The 26,868-nt window shown below is 40.4% G+C and overlaps 3 protein-coding genes across 6 annotated transcripts; 1 reads left to right on the forward strand and 2 right to left on the reverse strand.

The window, feature by feature from the left end:
- Positions 1-5,462: 5,462 nt before the first annotated feature.
- Positions 5,463-23,778, forward strand: acod1 (aconitate decarboxylase 1). 4 transcript variants are annotated; one of them, XM_041056815.1, is made up of 7 exons: positions 5,463-5,729; positions 6,306-6,433; positions 20,359-20,466; positions 21,327-21,488; positions 22,099-22,188; positions 22,277-22,476; positions 22,666-23,778. In XM_041056815.1, the coding sequence occupies exons 4-7, from the start codon at positions 21,411-21,413 to the stop codon at positions 23,624-23,626; spliced, it is 1,329 nt and encodes a 442-aa protein (XP_040912749.1). In that variant the 5' UTR covers positions 5,463-5,729; positions 6,306-6,433; positions 20,359-20,466; positions 21,327-21,410; the 3' UTR covers positions 23,627-23,778. The 4 variants fall into 4 exon arrangements, with proteins under 4 accessions (XP_040912749.1, XP_040912748.1, XP_040912750.1 ...); XM_041056814.1 differs by lacking the exon at positions 20,359-20,466; XM_041056816.1 differs by lacking the exons at positions 5,463-5,729; positions 6,306-6,433 and having other exon boundaries at positions 19,159-20,466.
- kctd12.1 (potassium channel tetramerisation domain containing 12.1) lies at positions 17,635-19,171 on the reverse strand. Its single transcript, XM_041056817.1, has one exon. The coding sequence runs from the start codon at positions 19,117-19,119 to the stop codon at positions 18,253-18,255; it is 867 nt and encodes a 288-aa protein (XP_040912751.1). The 5' UTR covers positions 19,120-19,171; the 3' UTR covers positions 17,635-18,252.
- On the reverse strand, positions 23,766-26,868 carry zgc:162944 (uncharacterized protein LOC569993 homolog). The gene is made up of 4 exons (XM_041056819.1): positions 26,632-26,868; positions 25,548-25,719; positions 25,177-25,375; positions 23,766-24,334 (listed from the first exon to the last, which is right to left on the reverse strand). The coding sequence occupies exons 1-4, from the start codon at positions 26,824-26,826 to the stop codon at positions 24,139-24,141; spliced, it is 762 nt and encodes a 253-aa protein (XP_040912753.1). The 5' UTR covers positions 26,827-26,868; the 3' UTR covers positions 23,766-24,138.

Genomic DNA, 26,868 nt, shown 5'->3' on the forward strand with positions numbered 1-26,868 from the left:
GGGGATGAAATGCTCCTGACAGTCTCTGACATATCGAATAATTGACCTCAGCTACGCTTATTGTGGAGAAAAAGAATTGTAAAGAAGTGTGATATCAGCAGCGTGCTGTTCACCCGTGGGGGCTGACGTTGGCCTTAACACTTGCTTTATTTGAAGCAACTTATTCTTCAGCTTTTCTGCTGTCAGACTTTAAGTAATTTAATTTAGACTTCAAGGCTGCAAATGTGTGAGTTCAACTTTCTAAGCCCTCCAGTCCCGGGCGTACAGGACATAGATACGCCAGCTGCTATCTTCTTCATACTTGACTGCAGGCCCGGGGGTAATGAAGCTGGAGCTGGAGCTGGAACAGGGCGCCCCTTAGGGATTCCACTGGAGCCCTCGCTCCTAAATCACTATTTGACAATTTGTTTGTTTTGGATGACTGCTCATCATTCATATTCACATTCTGAAGGCTCTCCATGGAGGAGGAAATGAAATTTCACTAACTTTTCTTCTCATATCCTTGTTAATTCAGTAGAAATACAAAAGCTTTGCCACTGCTCCACTGTAAACAAAGCTGAATAAATGACTCTCCACCTCTGGGGCAAAGGTAAATCCTGTACACTATGGTGTATTTTATTAGTCACCATACCCTGTCTTGCCTTTCTCTCAATTAAAGTCTCTTTGTCGATATGCAAACCATAATCTCCTTGAGATTAATTTCGCTCAGTTCATGCAGTCTTAACCAAACCAGGTTCCCTCAATATGCTTTCCTGTTGATGACCACAAATTCCACGGTTGGAAAACAAAGTCATATACTTAGGCCACCAGATGCCACCTGGTTATATCCTCCTCCTCCTTTATTGTCTGTTTGCAATCCAGCCATTACTTCTGTTCATCATTAAACCCTGTAAGTGCTCCAGAGTCGTACACAAAGCAAAGAGAAAAGCTGACCTTATTAGAGTGTTTGGCTTGTTAACTTACTAATGGCCGGGGTGTTTGCTCTAGGTTATCATGAAAACATCACTTACGTCCATTTGTCTCTAAACTCAATTTCATGCTCTCCTGAGCTGATACTTTATGTCCTTAGGAGGAGGAGAGATGAGGCAGTTTGAGCAGAGTGGATCATTCCTGTGCCATGCACCACACATGTGCCTATACTCTGTCTGGGCAGGAAAAAAACTTATGAGAAAAAAAAAAACATTAGACCAATGAAAATGTCACTGTCTGGGTTTTAGAACCTTTAGATCCTTGAGAGGTCTGCTGCTGAGGTACAAATTTCACTTCTTCCATTTGTATCCTTAACAGTTTGAACTGAATATAATGTACTGGTGGTATGCTATGTTCAGATGAGTTGGCAGAGTTGTGCGCATCACGTACTGTACTTACTATCTCTTGTCCACTTGCATGAATGGGAATTTAAGAGCAGATCAATGCAAATTTTCAGTGACATTTTATATCTTTTGATTTTCATTTTGTACTGAGTTGGAAGGTGAGCGTTTGCTCTTGTTTATATATTTGTTTCATCAACCTGTTTGTTGATTTAATAAGCTGATCTGCCAATAGAGGCTCAGTTAGAAATTATGAACACTGACCATTTCTTTATAAAATAGAGAATATGATGACTGATGTATCGATGAATATTTTGAATTCCCATTTTCATCTTCACCTTTTAACCATTGATTTTAACTTCCTACGTGAATTGCAACGCTTTTCGTTATAAAACATGACGTTAAAATGTTTTTTCTCTGACGTTCCTTCTTTCTTCTCATGATTATACATATCTATGAGGCTTCAAAAGTCAATTCCACCACATTAAATCTTTATAGTCCTGAAAGCCTCCTCGTTGTTGCCATGGTTACCACAGATGCAATGTGTCAGTCTTGGGGGCCTCTTTGATTTTCCGTCTTTAGTAAGATATTAGCAGGTTTTTCTGCCAAACCCCCACCACCTCCCTCCAGTCTCTCCACTAACACCATTTACAGTATTCACAACCTCAGCTGTCTGACAATCAGCAAAACCAAAACATCTTCCAGCCATAACTGAATTCTCTTCTTGTTATATTAGCTTATGTAGTGCGACATTCCCTTGGCTCTGTTCAAATTCTAATCCCTTTTCTTAATTAACAACACCACTAAGCCGGGCAGTTTTTGATAAACACCCGCTTCTTATTATAATAGAAGCCACTTGAGGATGTTAGTCTGAGCATGTTTCTCAAAACCACTGATTGATTTCCAAGGGCTTTGGCTCTTTATGGCTTTACATGAATCACACTGGCTATTTCAAGCTTTCAGATCTCACTGGTGGTGGAAATACCTTGAGTTGTATTTCCACCAAGCATGCTCCTCTTGTATCAAAAACACAAAAAGACTAAACACTAAACCCTTACTCACAGAACACAAGTAATTTTCTGTTTTAGTTTGAAAACTGATGGTAAAAAAAAAATCACAGTTTGTGGTTTTACAGGGGTATTATGTGCATGACTAATTCTTGGCTGGTGAGGTAACTTCCTGCAGTGGGGTTGCCATGAGGTTACCACACAACTAGTGAAGACAGGAAGTTACTGCACACATCCTCCACTGTCCAAGCCACAAAGCTTTATTTTTACTCTTTGTTTTTTGTACAGATTACACAAGTGCGATACGACATGTTACTCAGTGAGCTTTATGGCTGCTGGTACCTTTGAACAGAGACAGACTAGCTGTTTCCCCCGTTTTCCAGTCTTCATGCTAAGCTAAGCGAAATGGCTGGTACCTGGTGGCCTCCACTGATTGCACAGACATGCGAGCAACATTAGTCCTCTCATTTAATTTTCAGCAAAAAGTGTAGACATGGTGTACTTCTTGTATATTTTCCCCATTGGAAATGTGTAAATGCTTTGTAGCAGAGCAGGCAACAGTAAAGTCAGATCAGCTGATATTGTGTTGTTGTGTTTGTGCGTTGTTTCATCTCACGTCTTTCTTTTTTGTGCTCATTAATCCTCCCCTGCCCTTTCATAATCTCCCCCAGCCAGCCTGATTTCCTGACTGAGGAGTGGCAGCTGTTGACATCTACTATGAGATAGATTTAACTATGATTTGAAAGTTGATTTTTTTTTTTTTTAAACTGTAGGTCATGCCAAAGCAGCTATATCCTGATTCACCAGCTGGAGCACAGCTGTTGTAGGCTGCATTTCCTCCAAAACACCACCCTCAGTCTTCCTGACAAACCCTTTCCAATCTAACAAGTAATCAATACCACTAATATGCTATCCCATCTGGCCTTATCCTGCCTACAGAATGTTTTGCAGTGGGTCAATGGCTGCTCAGGTAGGGGGAGATTAGCTGGCTAAGTGAGCAGGATGAATAGGAGATCCACCCTGGGTGAGGTTGGTTGCTCACCTCAGTCCCGTACAGTATGTACAGGCGGGGGGCTGATGGGAAAACCTGCTGCCCTGCTCTCTTTCTGCCCTTGGAGATCAGAGCACAGCTGGAGTGTGAGTGTACAGACACATCTGCTCTCTGGTAAGAATGAGAAAGCTTGAACAAAATACGGGACACAATAGATCATCTTTTACGCTATTCAGTATGTAGATATTATTAAACTGTACTAAAAATGCTCTTAGGCCGTGATGAGAGTGTCAGTTACTTTCCTCATTTTCTGGCATTACCATTAAGCCATTACATAATTTCTTTATTATATAATTGTACTTGTTCCATAATAGCATTACAGGAGAAGGAGCCAAGCTGACAACCAAATACCAGTCAGTGCTTATTATAGTACCTGTAAGTTAAATTAGCATAAATATCCAATCATTTTCCAATAAAAAAAAAAAAGAAAAAAAAAAAGTCGACTGCAGAACACGATATCATTGTGCATTGCTGATAATCATATCGCTGCAGCAGGATTTGGTCCTGGATGACTCACTATAATGAATCTTAACCCACCTCTGCATTTCAAAGTCATATCTGTGACTTATCACTCCAGCGTTCTTAATCAATATTTCAAGGCTAAACGTCAGAAGGATCAAGACTTTCTCCAGCTGAAACGATTCCTTGTAACTACCAAAGGGCATCCTGGGAGACATGTTCAAACAGAAGAAAAAGAAAACCATTCCCTTCCATAAAACAAGGGCTCTTGCATTAAACTTTCTGGGTTTCATAAGACAAATTAAAGATTCCTGCCACTTTAAAAGAAAAAAGGCATGTGCAGGACTGATAAACTGATTTCAAAATTACAGCAACAAGGCTAATAAATCATTGCTGGTGGAAATCTTTGCCACAATGCCAACTGTAATATTTTAGGGCGGTAATATGACATGAATGCTGTCATTTGGAAAAACACAAAATAGGAAATGAAACAACATAATTGCCTGCAACACTCTGGGAGAACTGTGCTAGGAAGCAGTGGCCGATCATTAGGTCTCTGTAAATTCAATTGACTTCCACACCAATTCAAGCATGCATTAATTGTAAGAGTTGAACTGCACTGCACATGGGTCAGCCCGTTCTAAATGGATATTACTTTAGGTTGAATCACCAACTATATCCTGTAGTAGAGCTGTTGTCAGCATTTAAACAGTGCCAGGGCTCAAACAGTACCCCATACTCAGGACAGCTGTTCCTCCAGGAGCTTCATACACATTCCAGCGCCAGACAAACAACAACAACAAAGGAGGTTGACCAGAGAGTGCTCAGCATCAAAGCAGGTTTGGTTGGCACACACCTCTCCTTGATACAAACACACATGAAAATTCAACAGCATGAAAGCAGCACAACGTGCATGTTACTGAAATTCAGGGGACACCACAAGAGAATGGTTTGACAGAAATATGTGACGTGACTTTATCTCTGCATAAACACATGAAAACATTCAAGTTTTTTTTTTTCTGAAAAAAAAAATCTAAATCATTAAGTTTTCATGCTTTTTCTGATATCTCAAAGGAATAGTGTGACATTTTGGAAAATATGCTTACTTGTTTTCTTGAGAATTAGATGAGAAAATCCATACTAGTCCTATGCCCAGGCATTAAATATGAAACTACAGCCAGGAGGTGGTTCATTTCATGTAGCATAAAGACTGGGGGTAGCCTGTCCAAAAGTTGTTATTGTCATTTTTCTTATTGAATTTATCACATATTATTTTTTAAATTATTATTATTTTAAAGCAACTAGCAAGACGTTTCCCTTTTATTGCGTTTACTAGCATGTATGCCAAACATTACTAAAACATTATTAGTTTGGCGGTGTTCTTCATTTGTTTTGGACTCAAAAGACAAAGTCTTATTTGCTTGTCCATCTCTGTAAATAATCTGCAGTTGATACCTCTGTTTACACTCTGATCCAACGGGGGTTAATGAAATTTTGCTCAGTTGAAACCTCCCCAAAACAAAACAAAACAAAACAAAACAAAAAAAAAAAAAAAAAAAAAAAAAAAAAAACTACAGCTCCCATAATGCTTTGGGGTATGTAAACAGGTAGGTCAAAATGGCGGCCATGGTTTCAGTAAGTTAGACTGAGGGCTGTAACTTGAGCCCTGTTTTGTTTTAGCCTACATTTGTTTACATTTTTTGACAAATTGGCATTAAAAGTTTGCCAAAGAAGCTATTAGCAGTTCCTGATTGAAATGTATCTGTTAAGAAAACTTAAAACGTGGTGATTCTCAGGCTAAGTTCTGGAGCCATGAGGATCGTCTATTTTGCTATGATTCGTAAGACGATTAATGGGCGTTTATTGCGACGGACATCGGAGATAATGATGTACTCGGAATATGTAAGTCTCTCTAAATAAAACAATGTGTGTATCATGTTTGTGTGTTTAGATTTTACTGAATTATGACTCTGAGAAGGGGAATGATTTTGATGCAAACTGCTGCAGTCAGGCTCTATGAGTTTTTTTAAGTACCTTAATTGCCTTCATGAACTGTGTGCCACTATTTCTGCTTTGAATACCACTGCTCTAAATAATTTACACTCCTCCAGTTTTTACTAGGACTCCTTCCTTGGTGAAACATTGCAAAGAAATTGAGTAAACCAAAAGTGGCCGCATAGCCAGCTATATTTAGAAAAAAAAAGAAGTTGAAAATAGATTTTAGTAATTTTGACTAAACTGATCCTTGTAGAAGTACAGCCGCAGAGTGTCAGTGCTTAGAAATTCCCTTTATGAATACTGTCTCATACTGGAGCAACATCAAAGTGCAGTTGAACAGATATCAACTGGCCATATCTGTCTCTATCAAGAAGTATAAAATGTACAATAAGTGAATGTTTCCTGTAATTTCATGCATGCTGATAATGCAGACTGATTACTACAGAAACCACATGAGCTCCGTCTGTATCTCTCCCACAGGACCATGATGATGCTTTCCTCTGTGAACTGTCAGGGTGGTTCCCAGCAGTCAGTGGACCTTTGTGTCTGTCCTTTTGACTGGTGCTTTTGATCAGAGAGTGAAATCACACCCTTCAGGGCCCACTTGGGTAAGTGGAGAACAACAAAGGCAAGAACAGAGGCCAGATGTAAGTGATGAAGAAAAGTACATGGTGGTGCCTCGGTAGGAGACGAATGGTGTGGTGTAGAATATAAAAACCAGTTCCATAGGGTTGTTCTATAGATCTAATGGACCTGAAAACAGTAGCAACTGACAGGCACAATTGATTCCCAATAGAGGTTAAAGAAAGTGGCACAGAGTGAAGAGCTGGTCTAGGGTAGTGGTTCCCAGCCAGACATGCCCATTGTCACAGGTTGAATTTTATAGAGCCTTGAAACTGACAAAAAAGCAGTAAAAGGTTATCAGATAAGACACAAATATAACTCGAATATATAAATGAGAGTGAGATGGGAAGACAGAGAGGAACTGAGAGGATTGTGTGGGGAACTAGCTTACCGGAAAATACAGAGAAGTAGCCCTTTCAGTTAGATACCAAGCTGCAGCTCACATTGTTCATAAAAGTACACCAGCCAGTGCAGATAATGTTTGTCATTCATATTCCGGCTGGCTACAGTATGTAGCACAAAAAATGTTTTGTTGTTCTTTCTTTCTGTCTTGTTGATTGTCTTGCGACCACTCAGATTTATTTTGTGGCCTCATGTGGTCTCCTGACCCCTAGGCTGAACCACTGATTTAGTAAATGATCTACAGTGCATATACTGTATATATATGTGTGACAGAGCATTAAAAGAAATCAAAGTTGGTAATTACGGGTTTTATTTTAATTTGTGGGACATTTGAAAGTTGAACTATAGTGACTTGTACTCAGATTCAACCATATTTCCAAAACACCCAGTTAGGTTACCACTACCCCGCTGAACAAAAACAAGTAGCTGGAATATTGTTGGTATTTTCTGCCTCCCTGGCATCATGTGACCTTTACATTTCCAGAAAAATCTCCCTGAACAACTGAGGTGTTGTTTAAATGTCACCTGTCTCACAGTGATCAGTGCTTTGCGAGGAAAAAAAAGGAAAGTACTGAGTGGGACTCCTCAGACCACCTGTCGCATTGTCGTCATCAGCCACAATGTGATCTGTGCATCAGTGAGAAACAGTTATTTACAGCTAGGCAACGTCTTCATGGGCCATGTAAACTCACTGAACTTGGATTCAGGAGAATTAATGCACTCAGACCAAAAAAAAACAAAAAACAGACAATAAGCAGACTGAAATCCAAACTGACAACATTTTCCCATTGCTCTTAAATCTTTCACCTCCCTTCATCTCATCCGATCCACCACTTGAGTTTGATCCAGATGAAATGATGAAGGAGACGCTGCCTAATTACACTTGACCCTCTAAACTTACTGTTATTTCCACCAAGGCGTTTTTCTTTGACACAATCTCATTTAAGATTTCCTACCTGCTCCCACTTTACAAAGTAACGAGCTCTTAGCAGAGATTAAAGTTATGACACTGCACCTGTGGCTGCAGGTAAAACACAACCATTTATGTATGTAGTGATCAGTATTTTTATCATTGTCAGGCAGCTCACTCGTTTCCCCACCAGCTGAACGATTGTCTGGCAGAGCCAGGCTGTTTTTTTCTGATGCTCAGTGGGGGATCCGAGTCAATACACACAAGTGGAATTTGACCGCAGACTGCTGTGCTCTCTGCATTAATGCCTACAATTGATGCGCAGTTAAAGGTTTCTCTGTGAGAGTCGGGTCAGTGCTCTGTTTGAGAATAACAAGCAGCACGTCGTCTGCTGGGAGACTCAGGACACCCTCTGAAGTCCTGACTGAGTGGCACCAAATTCTTACAGTATAATAGGTAGGACAATTTAATTATATTCCAAATTCAATGATTTTTCATTCAGTACTATTTGATTAGAAAATACTTTAATACTTTAGTATTTGGTCTAAATTAATACTTAATTAGTACTTAATTTAGACCAAATGTCACAACAAACAACACAACTCTGAGTATGTAAAAATAGCCTTTGAATAAAATGAAAACAGATATAGATATAGGCTTTGAGGGACTCTTCCAGTGGCGAAAAACAATCCTTGACATGCCACTAAAGGATGCTGATGCATGTCCCGCATTTATCTGTTTAAGTAGAAATAAACAGTCTAAAGGGCAAATTGACTGCTTGTGAAACGCTCTATGAATCTGGCAATGTCCTTGAAAGAAGTGGCAAGAAAACTGCATCTCTTCTTAGACTGTTCCACTGTTCACTTGGATGGAAATATTTTCCAGGCCACAGTGTCATTTGTGGGTATTCATAGGCCCAGGCACGTGTCATACACTGTCTTATACCTTAACCAGTGAGCTAGAGCAATTGTTTTTGATAAAAGAGAGATTACTGAATGTTGAAACTAAAAAGGTAGCAATGCATGCGGACATGCCTTTTGTAGGATTGTGTCAGTAGTTATATGTAATGTGCCGTCCAAATATATTTTAAAAGGTGGTTCTCTGGTGTGAAGCACCAGAGAACTAGCATCAAAATAACTCCACTGATGTTTGGCAGAACATGCAGTCTAAGCTTTGCCTCAAGGTTGAAGCTCCAGTGGCAGAACATTTGGTTTGGATCTTCTGTCAAACAGAAGCTGGTCTCTCCGCATCTCCACCTAAAACCACAACGCTGATGAGTTGATATATTTGCATTTTTTCTTAAGTGTGGCTTTGACAAAATTTCATTCGCAGTTGATAAGCTCTCACATCATAATTCGTATCCTTGGTAACCAGTATAAGCCGTGTCATATATGTTAATTTCCAGAACAAAAGAAGACTCTCGTGTACCCTTGCATATTTGAAAATTAAAAGCTGTCTGCAGTGAAGGAAGCTTATTCGACCTAGTTATCTAATCAAGCTGTAACCTGTAAACAAGTCCTGCAGAGGAGGCAGACATCTGTCGGAAAAGAGTCAAGCAGATGTTAGATGTTTTAGCTTTAGCAAAGCCAGTATTTCTATAGCTCTGCACGCTGCATCACTGCTGCATTGTTCTCGCTCCTGAACATGGGAACAAGTCATTGCTGTGATCACACATATTACGCCACAGACTTCCTGCACAGCTCGTGCTTTAGTTCTGTGCCGCTGACAATATTTTCCTCTTTGAATGCTGGCTTTGATGGATATCTCCAGCCTGTCAGCATGATGTGACTCCTCAGAGAGAACTGTTCCTTTTACTTGATGCAAGTGCCAAAATTAAAGGGAAAAACCACCCAAAAGAAGCATGGTCCACCTGTATTGTGTCCCAGTCGGCCGATATTGATTTAGCGTGGGTTACATAATATCTGTAGGGGCCTCCATCAACTCCTCCAGTGTTTATTCTCCTGCTAAAAATTGTGGATTGTCAGACAGCCAGTGTGCAGATGAGCAATGCAGTAAAGCTCAAAGCAAGCTGGATGAAATCACCTGTGAAATTCTGTGCACAGAATGTTTTTTTTACACCTGTTCTTGCTTTGAATCTGATATGACAGATACAGGCATTTATTCCTTTTTATCTGAACACCACTGCTGTCTTGGTGGTTGCATCAGCTTCTGCGAGGGTTGTTGTGATTTGTAGCCTTGAGACTTATATCCTGCTAATGTTTCCTCATTTTTATCTACTGCAGTCAATTTTATCCAGTGCACCAACACACAATACCTGTACCTTTTTGTTTTGAATTTTAACTAATGCAAAGTCTAGATGTTATTAGAGAAACTGAAAGTGATAAGATGATTCTAAATGGTCTAGTCCTGCACCCTTCCACTGTATATTTTATATTTTTACTTAGAGGCACAAGGAAGAACGGGCATTCAATAAAAACAAAAGAGAAAAGTGCACAAAGGTTTGTGCAGAAATATGAGGATCGAACAAAGAAAAAAAGGCCATTGTAACAAATGGGTCCTTTCTGACGGCTTTAGATTTTTTTCACTGGGTTCAGACGTTACTGAACAATGTAAGGTTTACTGTGAAAGACAATTCTCTTGTGGCTCTGTGGTTTGTGTATTTTTAGTGGAGAGGTCAGTCATCACAGTAGTCCTCCCATAAAAGAAAAAACTAGTGGAAATTCCCAGGAAAATGGAATAAATAGAACTATATCCTCAAATGCACAACTATATAGCTAAAGACAGGGTTGTGTTTGTGCTTGAATCATATCTGGAAGTTTGTGCTTGAAGTATTTGACATCTTTCCTTAAATGGTAGACCCAACTCGTGCAAATACAAATAATGTCCTTGGAGTATTTTCAACAAAATTATTGTTGGACTGTATTCCTTTAAGACTTCAAATAATTCATTTGCATCCGTTGGCTTTTGCGGAAAATGATGTCCTCAGCATTCTGCCCAACAGAAATGTGCAAACTCAAACAAAACAGAAGAAGATGGTTGTTCTTAATCACAAAATAATGATATGCTTTAGAGAACGAACTTCCACTGCATGAAATTCAAACCAGCTTTTGAAAGTTGGTTGCACTTTCGGAGGAATTAGGAAGACTTTGGGAGCACATCATGACTAAAGATATTTGTAATCAGTGCCAAAAGAATAATAAGAATTTTAAATTTTAGCTTCCCACATTACAGAAGTGGGTAATTTTATTCTATGTATGCTTTTTTGTATTTTCCTGAACACTTTTACTTCATTAAATCATCTCTTAATGTCCATTTATACAGCAAATTCTTTAAACCAATTCACTGAAAAAGCCTTTGCAGAATAGGGTACAAGAGTCTGATCTCAGCTCAGATCAAGTGACTGGCTTTAGTCCTGTAGAGTAATTTATTCCAGTGAAGTTGGTTTGAAGGAATGGTTCAACATTTCTGAAAGAGGGAGAAGCAGCTTTCCTGGCTCTGTCCAGAAGACACAAAATCCACCCATCAGCACTCATACAGCTTTGTAACATTAACATGTTACAAGTTACAAGTACAGTTATCCTTTCATTGGATCCAAAGCTTTCTTGAAAATACATTTGAGAGAAGCTGTGAGAGGCTCAGCTGGACTTCCTCTTAAGAAAAGCTGTTAAGAATTAACTACCCTGTCCCTGATAGTGCAGTAATTACTATACATTATACTGCATCAGTAGAACTGTTGCTGTGGAGCACAGCAGTTATTTGCAGAACTCCACTTGATTCTGCTTTACACTTCTGCCCAAAGTAATGTATCAGTGCATTAATCAAAGTTATTTCTAAACTCAGATATAAGCTTCTGAGTTGTTACTTGCTTTTAGAGATTTTCTTTTTATTTATGCTCCTGCGCTCTGTAATTCTGTCTCCAATTCACAGAAAAGCTTCTTCCCAAAACTAAGCCAGATGTGGAAAACCTGGAACCAGAGCAGTGGCTTCACAAACCAATCCTCTGAACTCATGTGAATACCACAAACCGCATTCGTGCAGGCACAACCCTGTCATTGTGGACTGATTCTACTCTTACAGGGTGACTCAGACAACTCACAACAAGCTCCCAGATTCAGTGAGGAAAGAGGAAAACTTCTTACATTATACTACACATAATGTGGCATTATATACATTTTGAATTAGTATGTTGTACAAAGTAGGAGCACTTTTTATTGCTCCCAAAACAAAAAAAGGAAACTAAATGGAAGGTGTCTCCATGAAAAAGAAATGAATATGCAGAGACAAAAACAGGTCTCCACTGTGAGCAGGAAAATTCCCCCTTGTCTTTGGAAACAGTAAAAACCTTAACTCAAGGTTTGCTTACTAGCTTTTTGCAAAGCTTGCAACTCCATTTGCTGATGGAATGGAGTTTATTCTGAAATCCAGAAAAAGCTCATAAGTTCAGAAAAGGTTTTGAGTACTAAAAAAGATGACCCATGTTTGGTGCAGGGACCAAATAGGAAAAAAAGGTATAAAGGGTATCTGCAATCAGGTGCACTATCAGAGGAATTAAAGCTGTGCAGAGCATCGAGCGGGTAACAAATGCTTTGCTTTCTTAAAAGGACGTCTAATTTGCAATAACCCCGGGAATACAGAGAACACTCAAATGAAAGGCCTCCATGTGAGACGAGTGGCCCCAGTACATACGGCAGCTTTTATAGAAGTGCACAGCAGCTGTGGAAAGAGCATTTTCTATTTGATGACTGTAATTTTCAAAAAGAACTCAGCTGCCATGAAAGGTGGGAGGTTTAATGGCCACGTGGATGGATGGAGCAGCATCACGGCTCAGGTGATCAGGACACATTGCATTAGTCTGCAGGCTGCTGATCACAAACGGTGACATTTGCGATCATCTAGCAGAATTCTAAAATAGAAGGAGTCTAAAATAAGAGGTGCAATGAACGTTAGGAACTCTCATGAAAATCGATTTTCCATGCGATGCAGTGTCAGCGACATCATTTGCCATATGTGAAATGTGCTTAGTCTTATGTTATTGGTGTTATAACAATACCAGCAGTAGCTCCAGAGGCAGTGACATCACACTTATGGCTCAGTGGGACATAGTGTTTTTCTTTCTCATATCTTGTCTCATATTTTTGCATCTGTCTTGTATGTGTGATTTAGGTCTCTTACCTAAACACAGGCACATGCGCACACAGTGGCTATAGTAGGTTGAGCTGCTGCCCTTTGGCTGAAGTGTCCCTCTGGACCAAATAAATGATCATTACTATCACTAATGTAGCATTACTGGTTACATTATTGTTATTGCTGTTCCTGCAGCTGTTATGTCATTGAGAGAAATCTCCCATTCATGCCACGCTCTCATTTAACAAGCAATATGGTTGTCGTCCTCAGAGTCGACATTCATCTCTTCAGTAATTCAAGAAGGAACTTTTTCCCCTCTAAGCCGTCTTTCTGTATTTGGGTGTGAATGAGCAGGATGTAGGCTATTTTCTGACAGCAACGCTTAGCGTCTCTCACCCACAGTTAACCAGTTCGTTATTTTAGTTTTTTTTAAATCAATTTGATATCGCTGCTATCTCACCGCAGTAACTGGTGTTGAACATTATCAACAGTTAAACCTCATCAAGCCAGAAACAATGAAATAATTCATGCTGGCAATTTGCTAAAGTCAATATTTGTATTCCGATATTACTGTATTGCGATAATAGCATATTCATTATTGGTTTAACATAGGTTAAATACTGTGTCCTGCACATTCTGTATAATACATGTTCTATTCTGTCAGTTCAGAATATACTGCATTTTCAATCATATACTGTCAGAAGTTAGTTACACAGCATGCCATTTGCAGGGAGTCGTGTGACTGAGTGGCAGGGGTTCATGCGATGTAATTGAAATGTGTTTGATTTCAGAAGGGAGACCTCTGTTGCATGTTACACCCCCACCCCCTCTCCTCCCTTGTTTTCCATCTCTGCTATGGACTGTTCAGTAAAAGCAGAAATTCAATGACAAATCTTTTTTTTTTTTTTAAAGTGTGAGCATGTGAGAGATAAAGATACAGTGAATTGGTAATAAAATTTACCTCTATCCATCATAATGTCTGTATACATATCTGTTTAAGTGTCTTTGTGTCTTTTCTGTGCTCACATTAAGAAGATTGTGAACAAAATTGAATGATTTAGGTTTCTAATAGGAGGGCTAACATTCTCAAATGCCCTGCTTCTCTTTCTTACAGAAAGAAAAGTGCTGCACACTGCACAAAAGCTGACTGTGGTTAAAACTGAAAGTAGCTGGACAATAGTTTTGATAGATTTTTCAAACACTGCTCTCTCCAATAGATTTTCTTGTTGCCCCTGGGTTCTGTTAACAACATGAGCCTTTTTACCTCAAGATACAGTATAATGTTATGCCTTTGTATAACAGTGGGAACCATCCTGACTGATGTATTTCCCCTGTTGTGAAGTCAAGTTTAAAATGTATTTCTGACTCAGAATTTAATTAGAATAATGAAGCCTTTGGTCCAGAGTTACTGTTGTGATGTGCTAATGAAACCGACTTTGATCTAAAATAACTCAGGAAGCTGAAGCGCATGCTGGACCCATGCATGGAATTCAAACAGTCCTGATCTGCTGAGGTTCATGTCAGGGAGCTTAATGCAGAGCATGAAGAGAGGAGCAGTGAGAGAGAGAGAGAGAGAGAGAGAGAGAGAGAGAGGGAAGCAAATATTACAAATATAGATAAGAATATAAGAAAAGAAAGAACAGTAACAGTGGTTGACAATGAAGTCATTTTTCTTTCAATTTTCCTATTTTCCTCAAGTCCTTGACTCACTTTGTCTCACAGCTTCCTTCCTTTGTTCTCTGTTATCCTATCATCACTCAGAGTGAAAAACCTGACAACCCATTTATTACATTTCCATTTTACTGGAAGGCAGCACAGTCATGGGAATTTATGGTAAATGTCAGCAACTGACATCCGTGTTTACTGTATCATCCTGTGTAATGTGTATTGTTGTAACTGTTCTCATTGCTCCATTATTTCTTTACTCAGTGCTAACTAGAATCATTTTGGTTGTGTTGTTTTCTGTTGCTTTGTAACAGTATTTCTTAAAACTAGAGTCCCAAAATGTAGACTGACCTGTTATGAAAAATGAATTTGTCCCATCTTCCATTAAGATCTGAATTAGCAGCAGTCAAATATTGTATTGGTTAAACTGTACATGGTAATATTGGCATGTGAAATACCCTGTATGTTAGTTTTACTTTTGAATATGTCATATTCTGCTGCAGTGTGTAATACTTTTGTGTAGTATTATAGTTTTACTGGCTTTATCAGTTGAATCACTTTTATTGGTTTTATGGTTTTTATTGGTTTAAACAATTGAATGCACTTTGGTTTTTATGATATATTTTAATATAGGAATTATTGTCAGAATACTGCTAAACAAACTGTGGCTTGTCAATAACAAATGCACAGTCATGGTGTAATTTACAGTTTGATACTGTGGCCTGTAGATATCCAAATACTGCTGAGTTCCAATTATATTGTGACTAAAGTCAATTGAAGGTTAGCCCGAATGAAGCATTCATTTTACAATGTAAAGATACATATAAATAAATAAAATTACAGTGGAGACTCGTAAAAGTGAAATGCCTGACTCTGAATGGACTGTACTTTGCAGATCTTTATCATTTAATTCAAATTACAGATAATAAGCACCCCAAGGGAGGTATAAAACTCTGCTCTCTATTAACTGGCAGAAATGTATTAATTTCTACAAGTGCACAATGGGATTGCATGTGCATGTGTTCCAACAGCTTGAATTTGTTCGGCAATGAATGACAGCCTTTGCTGCACATGTTCGAGTGGGTTTCCTCCCACAGTCCAGAGACATGCAAGTGTTCTGGAGACTCACTCGCTCAAATAGCTCATGCTGCACTGTGTGTAAATGTGGGTGTGAGTCAGTGGATGTTCGTAGGCTGATATCTGTGACGGACTGGTGACTGATCCAGGGTGTTTCCCTGCATTTGGTCCAGTGAATGCTAGTACAAATAACAACAGAGTAATTATTACTGTCTGGTGTGTTTCTACATTTACAAAAAAAAAACAGACAAACAAAAAAAACATCAGGTCACTTGACCTGAAAATATTGAATCCTCTTGAGCTCCGTAAGAAACAAATATGTTTTGACGTATTTCCTGAGACATCTTGTGTTTGTCCTTAATGTTTCATCTTGGATTTCTTTGTTTTTGAGGATATAACACATTTATTTAAACCAAAAAAATCACTGTCTTGCACATTCCTATCTGACAAAGAGCAATTTACATATATGCAGGCGTGTGACAATATCGTGTCTATTGACCAGGTATGTTTGAGTCTGTCAAGGCTAATATTACCCCAGATGTCTGTGAAGAATCGTCTCGGTCACTGCAGCTGCTACCTCTGTGCTGTCACCCAGCTGCATCGTGTGCAGTTAACCTGTATAGTTATTTGGGCTGCCACAAGGTGTTGTGCTGTTTGTGTCATCTGTTGTTTTTCTTTTTTGTGAGACTGAGGAAGAATCCATCAGTTAGCCATTAGTTTATTGAATTTAAATGAACTTGATAGAAGGGCTTGTTCACGCTTAAATTTATAGTGGTGTTACTTGGCTATAATGGGACTAAACTGTATTTCTAGACTCAACTACTCTAGAGTCAAAGCTCTAACAATTTAGGATGGTTTAACAGCAGATATTTTGATTTGCCACAGTAGGAAAAGCACAGCTGTTACTAACATATTAATGATGGCTCTGTTGTATTCATGTGTCCCTGTAAGCTGTGGTTGCCAGCATGCAGGATCTTGAAACTGAAGCAGCTAAATAGAATTAAGCCATCATTAAATTTATTTTGCTTTTTTCTCACTGTGATATGTCAAAATTATCTTCAGTGGGAAAAAAAAAGCATCCACAATGATCCTCAGAGAGATCACTGTCCCAAAGATAACTTTCGCCCCCCCCCCCCCCCCCCAACTCTTTAAAACGAAATTGAACCAGACTGATGTATTTACCATGTGAAACCCAAAGATGATCCCTCAGGGAGAATGTCCCCAGACCCCTACAGAGGTTATGTCACTGCCTCTGGTCTATAAGCCCCTGATGTTCTATAATCCCACCCCATGGCTCTGAATGTAAGGTCATTTTCTTCATGTCTGTTTTGAATGAAACACGTAATCCAGGGCTGGCTGTACACTGGGCAGTCAAATAATTCTGCTCTTGCGGCAGAGGTGCACAAATCATCTCTCCATTCATCCACAGTCCCTGGCAGACTGAACCCTCCTATTTGTGTGCAGCTGGACCCTTTCATTATTTACACTTTAAATGATAATGACATCATGTGTGCACAGCTGCACTATTTGCATCCTCAAGACATGCAGCTGAATTTGTGTGACAAAATGGATAGGTGGCAGGCATCCTCCTGCAATATTTACACGCTATGTTCAGAGGTGGCGGTTTTCCTCTTGTGCGATTTAATAACAGGGAAAAGTTGAACAGAAAATAGATACAGTGCTTTGAAATTGAAGTTTACAAGAGCGATGCACTAAGTCGAAGCCAAGGAAAGTTCATGGTCAGGATTCTGTTAGTCAGTCAAGAACACAATGAGAGGTATATATACATTACTGCCACACACATTTCACTTCTGTCCGTGGAGCTTCTTCTGGGTTAAAGCAGGTTTTGTCAAGCTGCCCACTTCAGTGCCATGACAGGCTGAGGTTCCTGGGTAGGGCATGGCTCTTTGAGGCTGACTCTTTGATTCCCCACTGAGTAAAATTTAAAAGGGTGGAGGGAGATGAATGCCAGTGTTTTGTCACACTGTACGCTTTGTGCAGACGTTAGGAAGAAGATAGGATGATTGGCAAAGGGCTGAGAATAACAAGAGTAGAAGATTTTATTTCATCTGAGCAGGTTTAACAAATACAACTCTACCAGGCAAGCACATACACTTACAATCATGTCAGTGACAGAACTGGTATGAGAGCCTATTAGATAATACAAAACTTGGCCAAACGTGATCAAGCAAGCCTAGAAGTTACAATGACACTGAATATTAATTGCCGCTTGTCTGTTCTTGGATGCCGCTCAATTCACACAGCTCTGAGTCAGATATGACTGAAACATTGACATGCAGTTCCATGAAATGGAGATGGTGGCATTTTGTTGATGTTTTCCATGAAATAGGGCTTTGGATGAGTATGTCAACTCAAACGATGCTCTGCTCACTTTCACCATCCAAACTGCTTTCTCTTCTCTTGACATACTGTCAAAATGTAGTGTAGAATCTATTCTGGGGGCATTTCGCATCTCTGGTTAACCTCAGAGGTGGTAATACTGCTACTTGGCTATTTTTAGAATAATGGGGCAGTGTTTTTTGCAGTTACTGCGCGGCCTTGGCAAACGTTGCTATTGAACACAGCAAATCCAATACTTTTAAAGACATTCCCCTCTAGATTATGAAATGTCTATTTACATCGACATGACATGAATACTATTAGTTATTCTCGACAGAAGACGTATTCAGTGTAGCTTGTCCAGATTTTGTCCTCGTTTGGATCATTGCTGGTGTAGGCGCAGGTGCCTGTGGAGCTGCAGGCCACCATGTGGAAGCCCACCTCTGTCAGCTTGTCAAATGCCTGCTCTAGAAAATTATACTTCAGATAGTACCGGGATGTGTATCTCTCCGGGGGCCTGTCCGGGTCTCTGCTCTCATTCAGCGTGTCACCAAACACTTCTTTGGCCAGTGAGGTCTTCCCGCAAACCGTGATGCGCGCCACTCTCCTGAATTTGGCATCGGTTTGGATGTCTCTTCCAATGGTGTACGAGCCTCGGTATCCTATAGTGATATAGCCCGATTTTCTGGAGTCCAGTGATGGGGAACGCATGGCCCCGCTGACAGACATGGTGCGTAAAGTCTCCAAGCCGCCAGAGGAGCCGCACTGCTGCGCACCTTCCTCTGTGTCACTCTGGCTGATCTCCTCGCTGATCGAATTATCCTTACTCACCCGGGGGCTGAGGCGTTTGGCAAGGTCCCGCAGCTGGAAAAAGTCAGCCTCCCTCTGCAGTCGACTCTTCTCGGGGAAGTAGTCCGGCAGGACCAAGTTCAGGTCTCGGAGATAATCTAGGATGTAACGGAACAAGAACCCGTCCCTGTCCAAGAAGAAGCGCCCTTTGCTGTCTCTCGCCAACTCCTTGGGTGACTTCTTGCTGAACATGTTCCAGAGGAGCGAGTCTGGGACGGCGATCAGAGTCTTGTGCCTGGTGACATAAACCTGTCCGCCGACGTTCAGCTCAATAATCTCTGAGAACGGGGAGCCCGAGTCCCCGCAGTTGGACACTCCGCGCTCTGTGTCAGCCAGTGCCATCTTCTCTGAGACGCTGCGCTGATGTGGGATCAGTGGAAACACTGAGCAACAAAGTGGCCGCGGCTTGTTTATGAAGCCTGGGCTTACCGCGTGCGAGAGTGCGCGTGCGTGATGGATTGACTGTTAAGTTAACATTTAACTATTAAATGACTGAGTCGTCACCAAATATATATATACCCAATATATAGGGTTGTGGTCTCGTCTGAGTCCCCCAATCTTACTCACGCACACAAAAAGGCTTTTTTTTTTTTTTTTTTACTGTGTTCGTGGGGACCAGTCATTGACATTATACCGATTGCTTCTTAGCCTTAACCAGCGTAACTAAATGGCCTAATAAATTACCCTAACCTAAACTTAATCCCATCCTGAAACCTAAAACCAAGATTTTAACCCTCAAACAGACGTTTAAACTTGTGGGGTCCAGCATTTTGCTAGACACAAGTATATTGGCCTCCTGCTTTTCGGACCCCACAAATATAGTAAAACAAGCCCACACACATACTAATATAGATAGAGAAAGGGAGAGAGAACAAATCCACGTAGTCTCTTCCAGCATCACTTAAAGCAAACACCCACATTTGATTATGTGTCATTTCTTTCTTCCTACCCTGCTCGGCATAAATATCAATTGACTGTTTAATTAATCAAATAAATTATATCAAGATTTTTTTTTTTCTCAAATCCCAGAGGAACACACAAAAACCAGGAACCGTGCAGTTGGCTTTAGTTCTTCAAGCTTTGAAATCAAGAAATGGTTGGAAAATATGGAAAGAGTGACACCCATTGCAGGTCTGGAGGAAATGCAGCCAGCACCTCACACATCAGAGAGTGGGGTAGAGAGAGAGGGAGAGAAAGAGAGGCATACAGTCTTCAAACCTTCAAACATACAAGCGGCCCTTTGAAGAAGTGAGGACTCGAAAAAATGCTCAGACCCAAAGCTTAAAACTGAAATTGGTCCCTCGCAGAACAAGCTTTAACAAATCAGATAAACTTAATTTAATTACTTAGGAGGACGCTGAACTGACTGAAGTTATTTAAACTTACATAATTCAATGTCTCATTGTTTCTAAAATTAAAACATAGAACAAATAATCAACTGGAGATTTTTTCAAAAATGAGGAATCATGGAATGATGTTGAACTAAACGTAATCTAAATTTTTGACTCATCCAGTTACCGAACACTGTTGCAGACATTCCCATAAATGTGTTGCATTTTGTTTGCTTTTCTTTCTGCCCAGTTCACCAAACCAGCTCCACGTGGGTTAAACCTGCAGACTGTGCTGGTCTTCCATCATGTGAAGCCACAGTCTGACATAGTTGACTAAAAGTGAAAGACAGAGCTAAAGGTAATGAAAAACAGCTGGAAAAGAAAGCTAAAAAATAACTGTTAAATGGTTCAAACTTTAGTATTGTGAATGTAAACTGGACCAAATCTACCTAAATTCAGACAGTTCATTGACAGTTGCATAAAAATTTTTGTAATAATGTCATATTTTTTATATGTTTATATGACTATAGATGTTCATTTTTTTGTCATGAGGATGTTAGTGAGTAACTTGGTTGAGATTTACGTAATTTCCCTCAAAACTTCCCTCTGCAGTGAGCTGAATTTCCATGGTCTGTTATTTGAAAAAAAAGAGAGAGAGTTGTGAAAGACACCATGACACCTGAAATAAAGTCCCCTAGCCAGTTTTGTTTTTTTTAATATTCTGCATATTAAGTGCAAACATTTGGAATTAAAACAAAGCAAAAACAAGCAATGTAGAAGGTTCTGCTAATCTACTAGCTACCAAATAAAAATCAGAATTGGGAAAAAAATCATCAAAGGGGACGTTCAGTCATTGTGAAAGTTCCTACTTCCTAGTGGTTTATACTCACTTTGGAAATTTCATAGACCAGCCTTCAGAGAGAGCATTTACCTATAAAAGAGGTCTGTACTTGGAGATTTTGTCATTTGAAGACATTTTTGAGTTGAGCTACAACAATGCTACGCAAGGTACTGCTGTTTTCTTTCATACTATCAGACACTTTTCTTAAATATTTTCTTGCATTTTTACAGAATTTGACTGCATGTGATTCAGCTTAGGCAGAGTATTTTTGGTTTTAAAGGCAGATACATACAACATATTTTATTTTCTTAGTCTGGTATCTGGGGAGGTTTGCTTCTTGAGTTTTGGACTAACTCGTTGTTTTTTCACCTTACCAGCGCATAACAGAGAGCTTTGGAGCTGCTATCCATGCTCTCAACACCGCTCAGCTGACAGATGGTGTGATTAACAGAAGCAAAAGGATGATTCTGGACACTCTGGGTGTTGGGTTATTAGGAACCAGGACAGCTGTCTTCAACAAGGCTCTCATGTACAGCCAGGTACAGTAAAGTGTCTGATGAGAGTGGAATTATACTATATATACTAAGATATGTCATATGGCAGCATAATATAAATAATACAAATACTTCATGAGAAAGTTTGCATTTTGACTTGACTAAAGTAAGGTTGAAAACACCACAAAGATGGCTTATATTCAATTTTAAATACTAATTGCCAATATTTGTGAACCCTTTATATACTATATATCCATTGTTTCTTTTTTCATTAGTGTCAACTTGTCATATTCATCAAATCTTTTTATTTATTTGTCCTTGTTAGGAGTTGTCTGTGTTTCTCTGAGCCTCACATTCTAATCTTCTAATCTTCTTCCACTGATTTTCAGATTTCTTTTACAGCTGACGAACACTGCTAACTGAATAGGCACGACCCACTGTTGTGCAGAGTTTTTGATTAATTTCCTTTTCTATAAGATGCATGCATTATTAGTGTCCTTCACTATGCCAATTAGTAGATATAATTTGTTTTCTTCTGCTGTTTATTCAGAATTGTGTTTGCTGGAAGCTGGAAACTTCTCTACTGAGTTCAGAGTTGTATTCACGTCCCTATTTAATTGTGCATTTATCCTCATATTAATATGTCTGATTGCAGATGTTCACATCTGAGGAGAGGAGCACAGTTTGGGGGAAATCAGACATAATTCTCCCTCCTCACTTTGCTGCATTTGTCAATGGCATCGCTGTAAGTTTGGTCAAATAAAAGCATCATAATACACAGAAAACATGAATGTGATGTGCTGGTTTGACCGCTGGTTATCGGCTGCTGACAGGTTCACTCCATGGACTTTGACGACACGTGGCACCCTGCTACTCATCCCTCGGGAGCTGTGCTGCCTGCGCTGCTGGCCCTGGCAGAGACTCTGCCCAGCCAGCCCTCTGGTCTAGACCTGCTTTTGGCCTTTAATGTTGGCATCGAGGTGCAGGGCAGACTCATGAGGTTCTCCAGAGAGGCGTACAACATCCCTGAGAGGTGAGGTATTAATATTAAGGAAATATTAACCATTATACTATGTAATGTTTGAGCATTAAAAGGCTGATTCACCAAATTTACAGAAAGTACAACACCTAATTCTAGTGGCATCTAGCAATGAAGATAGTTTTGGTTTTAGAAGTGGGGGTGGTGAATCATCTTTCCTCCTCTTTCCTGACACTCTCCCAGATTCCACCCTCCCAGTGTTGTTGGGGTGATGGGCAGTGCTGCAGCCTCAGCCAAGCTCCTGGGTCTGTCCCCTGCACAGTGCAGTCATGCTCTGGCTATCGCGGCCTCCTCTGCTGGGGCTCCCTTGGCCAATGCTGCCACCCAAACCAAACCTCTCCACATAGGAAATGCTGCTCGGAGAGGCCTGGAGGCCGCTCAGCTGGCCCAGATTGGTCTGGAGGGGAATCCAGCCATTCTGGATATGGACTCCGGGTTTGGGGTTTACTACAAAGACTACACTCCTTCAGCGATGGCTGATTCTGCTTGTAGTGGCTTTAGATGGACTCTGGAAAATCAGAATGTGGCCGTCAAGCGCATCCCGGCTCATTTGGGGATGCACTGGGTTGTTGACGCAGCTCTGGCAGCCCGCGCAAAGCTTGAAAATACAGTGGGGTACTTTGACCTCAGCCAGATCCGACACATCACACTACGAGTACCGCCATCCAAGTATGTTAACTGCCCGTTTCCTGCCACAGAGCACCAGGCCCGGCACTCATTTCAGTTCAATGCCTGCTCTGCTCTGTTGGATAACAAAGTCACAGTGGCTTCCTACAGCGAAGCTCAAATTAACAGGCCTGCTCTGAAGGAGCTCCTGTCCAAAGTGAAGATGGAGACCCCGAAGGATAACCAACCCAGCTTTGACACAATGTACTGTGAGGCCGAGATAGAAACAGATGAAGGGCAGAGTTACGCAGCCAGATGTGACACTTTTTACGGCCACTGGAGGAAGCCACTGAGTGACAAGGACCTGGTGGGGAAGTTCAGGGTTAATGCTTCCTCTGTGTTGAGCACGGAGGGAGTGGAAGGAGTGATTGATGTGGTAGGAAACATTGAAAGAGTGAGTGATTGCTCAATCTTGGGCTCATATCTGAGAATGACAAGTAGTTCACATGCACAGTTGTACAGCACAAGAGTTTTGTAATTGTCCAGTATTTAATGAGGCCAGTGTGGCAAGTATCTGTGTGAAGACTTGTAATATTTGAAACTCCATGTGGCATGCACATTTCCACTCATGATTTTTTTCTTCTGTGGTGTGTGGGTCTGAAATAAAGTGAGCTGAAAAATTTTCATTTTCATTTTATTTTATTTCATTTTCATATTTTATTCATTTTATTTCATTTTTTTATACAATACTGTGCCTGCTATTGATTTTGGAAAAAAAACTGTCAACAATACTGTTCTGACAGCAATCCACTACATCTGAATATAATCCAGTAATCCAGTTGAGTTAAACAGATTTTTGATAAACCTGAAGAATTAGACCATGCAGTGCACATTACTACTAACAAACACGTATATTTCAAGAGTATCTGGAAGTGCTTCTAATCAAGGTGATACCTCATCCCCTTAAAATCACGTCAGCTGGCAGCTATAGCTCGCTAAAACGACATGACCACCTTCTTTGTTTCCACCGTTCGTAGAGTTTCAGTTGAATCAAGCAAGTTTCAGCACGTCCTGCACCATCGATCCGATCCCATCGAATATCTCATGGATGGGGGCGTTGCACATGAAGGCACAGGTGGTGACCAGCTTGTTCTTCTTGTCCACGTGGCTCTCGCTGACGCACTTGCTCACGTGTTTGCAGCCCAGCTGGTTGATGGCTGCTGCGGTATCAGTAGTATCAGGGTACCTGACAGAAAAACAAAAGAGGGACCAAACCATGTTTAGCCACTTGAAGGTAGCTTTTATAGAAAGGGAAAAATTAAGATTTATTCCAACTCGGGTCTTATTTTTGTAACTTAGAATATAATTTCTATTGATTAAATTACGCTGTAAAAAAGGTGTTAACATATTCTATTGACATTTTTCTGTTCTATATTCATATAAACACATGCATGTTTTTCTATAAACATCATTGTCATGTTTTATATTTTGACTATGACCTGATTTTTCTGGTTTGTCCTTGTTGGTTTCTTTGTTACGTGGACCTGCATTTTGTCTCAGGTTCCTCTTAGACCAGCCTTTTAATTGATGTCTGGATTTAAAACACCTGTCCCAAACGGGACAAATGTCAGGTGACTGCTGTATCGTATCCTGAAAAAGGCAGTCTGCTGAGATGTTGATCTTTATTAGTTAAAAGAAATGCATCACTTTGGATTTTCCAGTCCAACAACAAAGAAACCTGAGTCTTCAGATGAACAGAACAAACAGGTTGCAAAAAAGCCAACAGTTAACAGAAAAAATTCTGTACTGAACTTTACTGAGGAGTAAAATCGAAAATGGGCACACCCATAATGTGGCAATAATTCGAAAGAATTGTCCTCACTCAATTTTGGTAAGTACAGAGGTCAACCTTGAACCAGAAAGACTGTCTCTCTACTTTCAATGTTGCTGTCACAAATCTCACCATTTAACTTAGTGAGCAAAACCTGAAGTAAAACTGAAACTATGATGAAAAAAAAAATCCGGGTTGTCATAGACTGGAATTATGCTAGAAGACATATCCCATGTGTTTGAATATGCTGGACTCACTTTTCATCTTTCTCAAGACCGACAGTGACCTCACACCCAGGAAACACCTTGGCGGCAAGGACAGGTGAGATGCAGCAGAGGCCGATGGGTTTGCCCTCGCTGTGGAATGCCTGCAGCGCGGCCTTGACCAGATCATTAACAGTGCAGTCCTTCCCCTGCACTGCCCATGTACAGAGGTTCTTCGCTGCCCCGAAACCACCTGCCAAACATCAAAACAATCAAAGCCAGGCACTGGTTTCAACTTCACAAGGTCTCAATCAAGACTGCGTCAGTCATTTAGTATTTAGAATAAATCAGTGAAGCGTGTAACAGCAGGACAAAGAGAGATCTTCTCAGTGAAGGAGCAGGCTATCATGTTTTCAGTTCCAAACCTGGGAATATAACAGCATCATGGTCTTTGACATTGAGTTTAGCCAGGTCCAGGATGTTTCCACGGGCCAGCCTTGCGCTCTCCACCAACACGTTTCTTATCTCCTGAGACGGTTCGCCTTTCAGATGATTCACCACGTGCATCTGGTCGATGTTGGGGGCGAACATGTTTACCTGCAGGTGATAAAAGCAAAGGTGTGAGGTCTTTTCATAACATAAAAAGACATCAGACCCCATCAGGACTGCAACTAGTAATTATTTTTACCAGTTGATCCTTTTTCAGTTAATTAAATGTAATGTTTGTTTAAATACACAAAGATTTTATAAAATAAATTTTATAATGATCAAACAAGAAAAAAAGCTGTAAATCTCCTCTAGCCTTCATCTACAAACACAAGAAAAACATCGGAAACAAGGAGGAAAAGAGTACTGTTTTAAGATGGACTTCAAAACTTGTGAACCCATACTTTAAAAAGTTACAGCCATGCTTTATCTGTGTAACTTCAAACAATATGGGCCAAACAATGTGGATGGCAGTTTTCAGGGCACTATAAATCAAAGGTATGAAACACCTTCCCAACAAAGCTGTGACTGTCCTTGCCTATAGTTGCATATCTGCACATGAAATGAACGATGAATGATAAGCAGAGTTAAGAGAGGCCGTTCTTCCCTAAACTCTCAGTTCAGTCCGGTGGTGTCTTGTGCTTTATTGTGATATTAAACAAAGGAGAGCTGTTCTTAATATGTTGTGTGCATATTCTGTTCCACTGTGGCTGTATCAAGCAGGACTGCAGGTCAATTTCTGTGTCTAATTTTGTCCAACAAGTTTTACAGGTCAGGCCCGTGTGAAACACGCATCCCAAAACCTTGTAGCATGTGCATCTAACTTTGTGTCACTTGAAAACAAGAAAAATGCAACACTACCCAGCGGGTTGCAGTGCAGGTACTACAGCTTCGGATAATTCGGAGCTTATAGAGTGTGTCTCACACAGTTTTTTTCCCCAGCTATCCTCGCTTTGGACGCACAAAGCTACACGAACGTAACAGTACCAGCACTCGCAGATCAGAGCTGTCTATCAGACTTACCGTTGCACCTCCTCTGCTAAGGTGAACCAAAATAGCGGAGGCCTCGTGGATCTCGCTGCCATCATAAACTCCGCAGCCCGCCAGCACCACGGCCACGCGTTTACCCATCTGAACCGAGTAATAACTCTTCCTCACAGTCTGGACGGTCCTGAATGTCAGTAGGTTTCTGCCACAGTGGTGCAGCAGGGTGAGCATGGCGGACTGTCAGCGGAGAGGACGCCCCTGTCGCTCCCTTCT

This window comes from Toxotes jaculatrix, chromosome 15 (genome assembly GCF_017976425.1).
Source record: "Toxotes jaculatrix isolate fToxJac2 chromosome 15, fToxJac2.pri, whole genome shotgun sequence".
Classification (NCBI taxonomy): Eukaryota; Metazoa; Chordata; class Actinopteri; family Toxotidae; genus Toxotes; species Toxotes jaculatrix.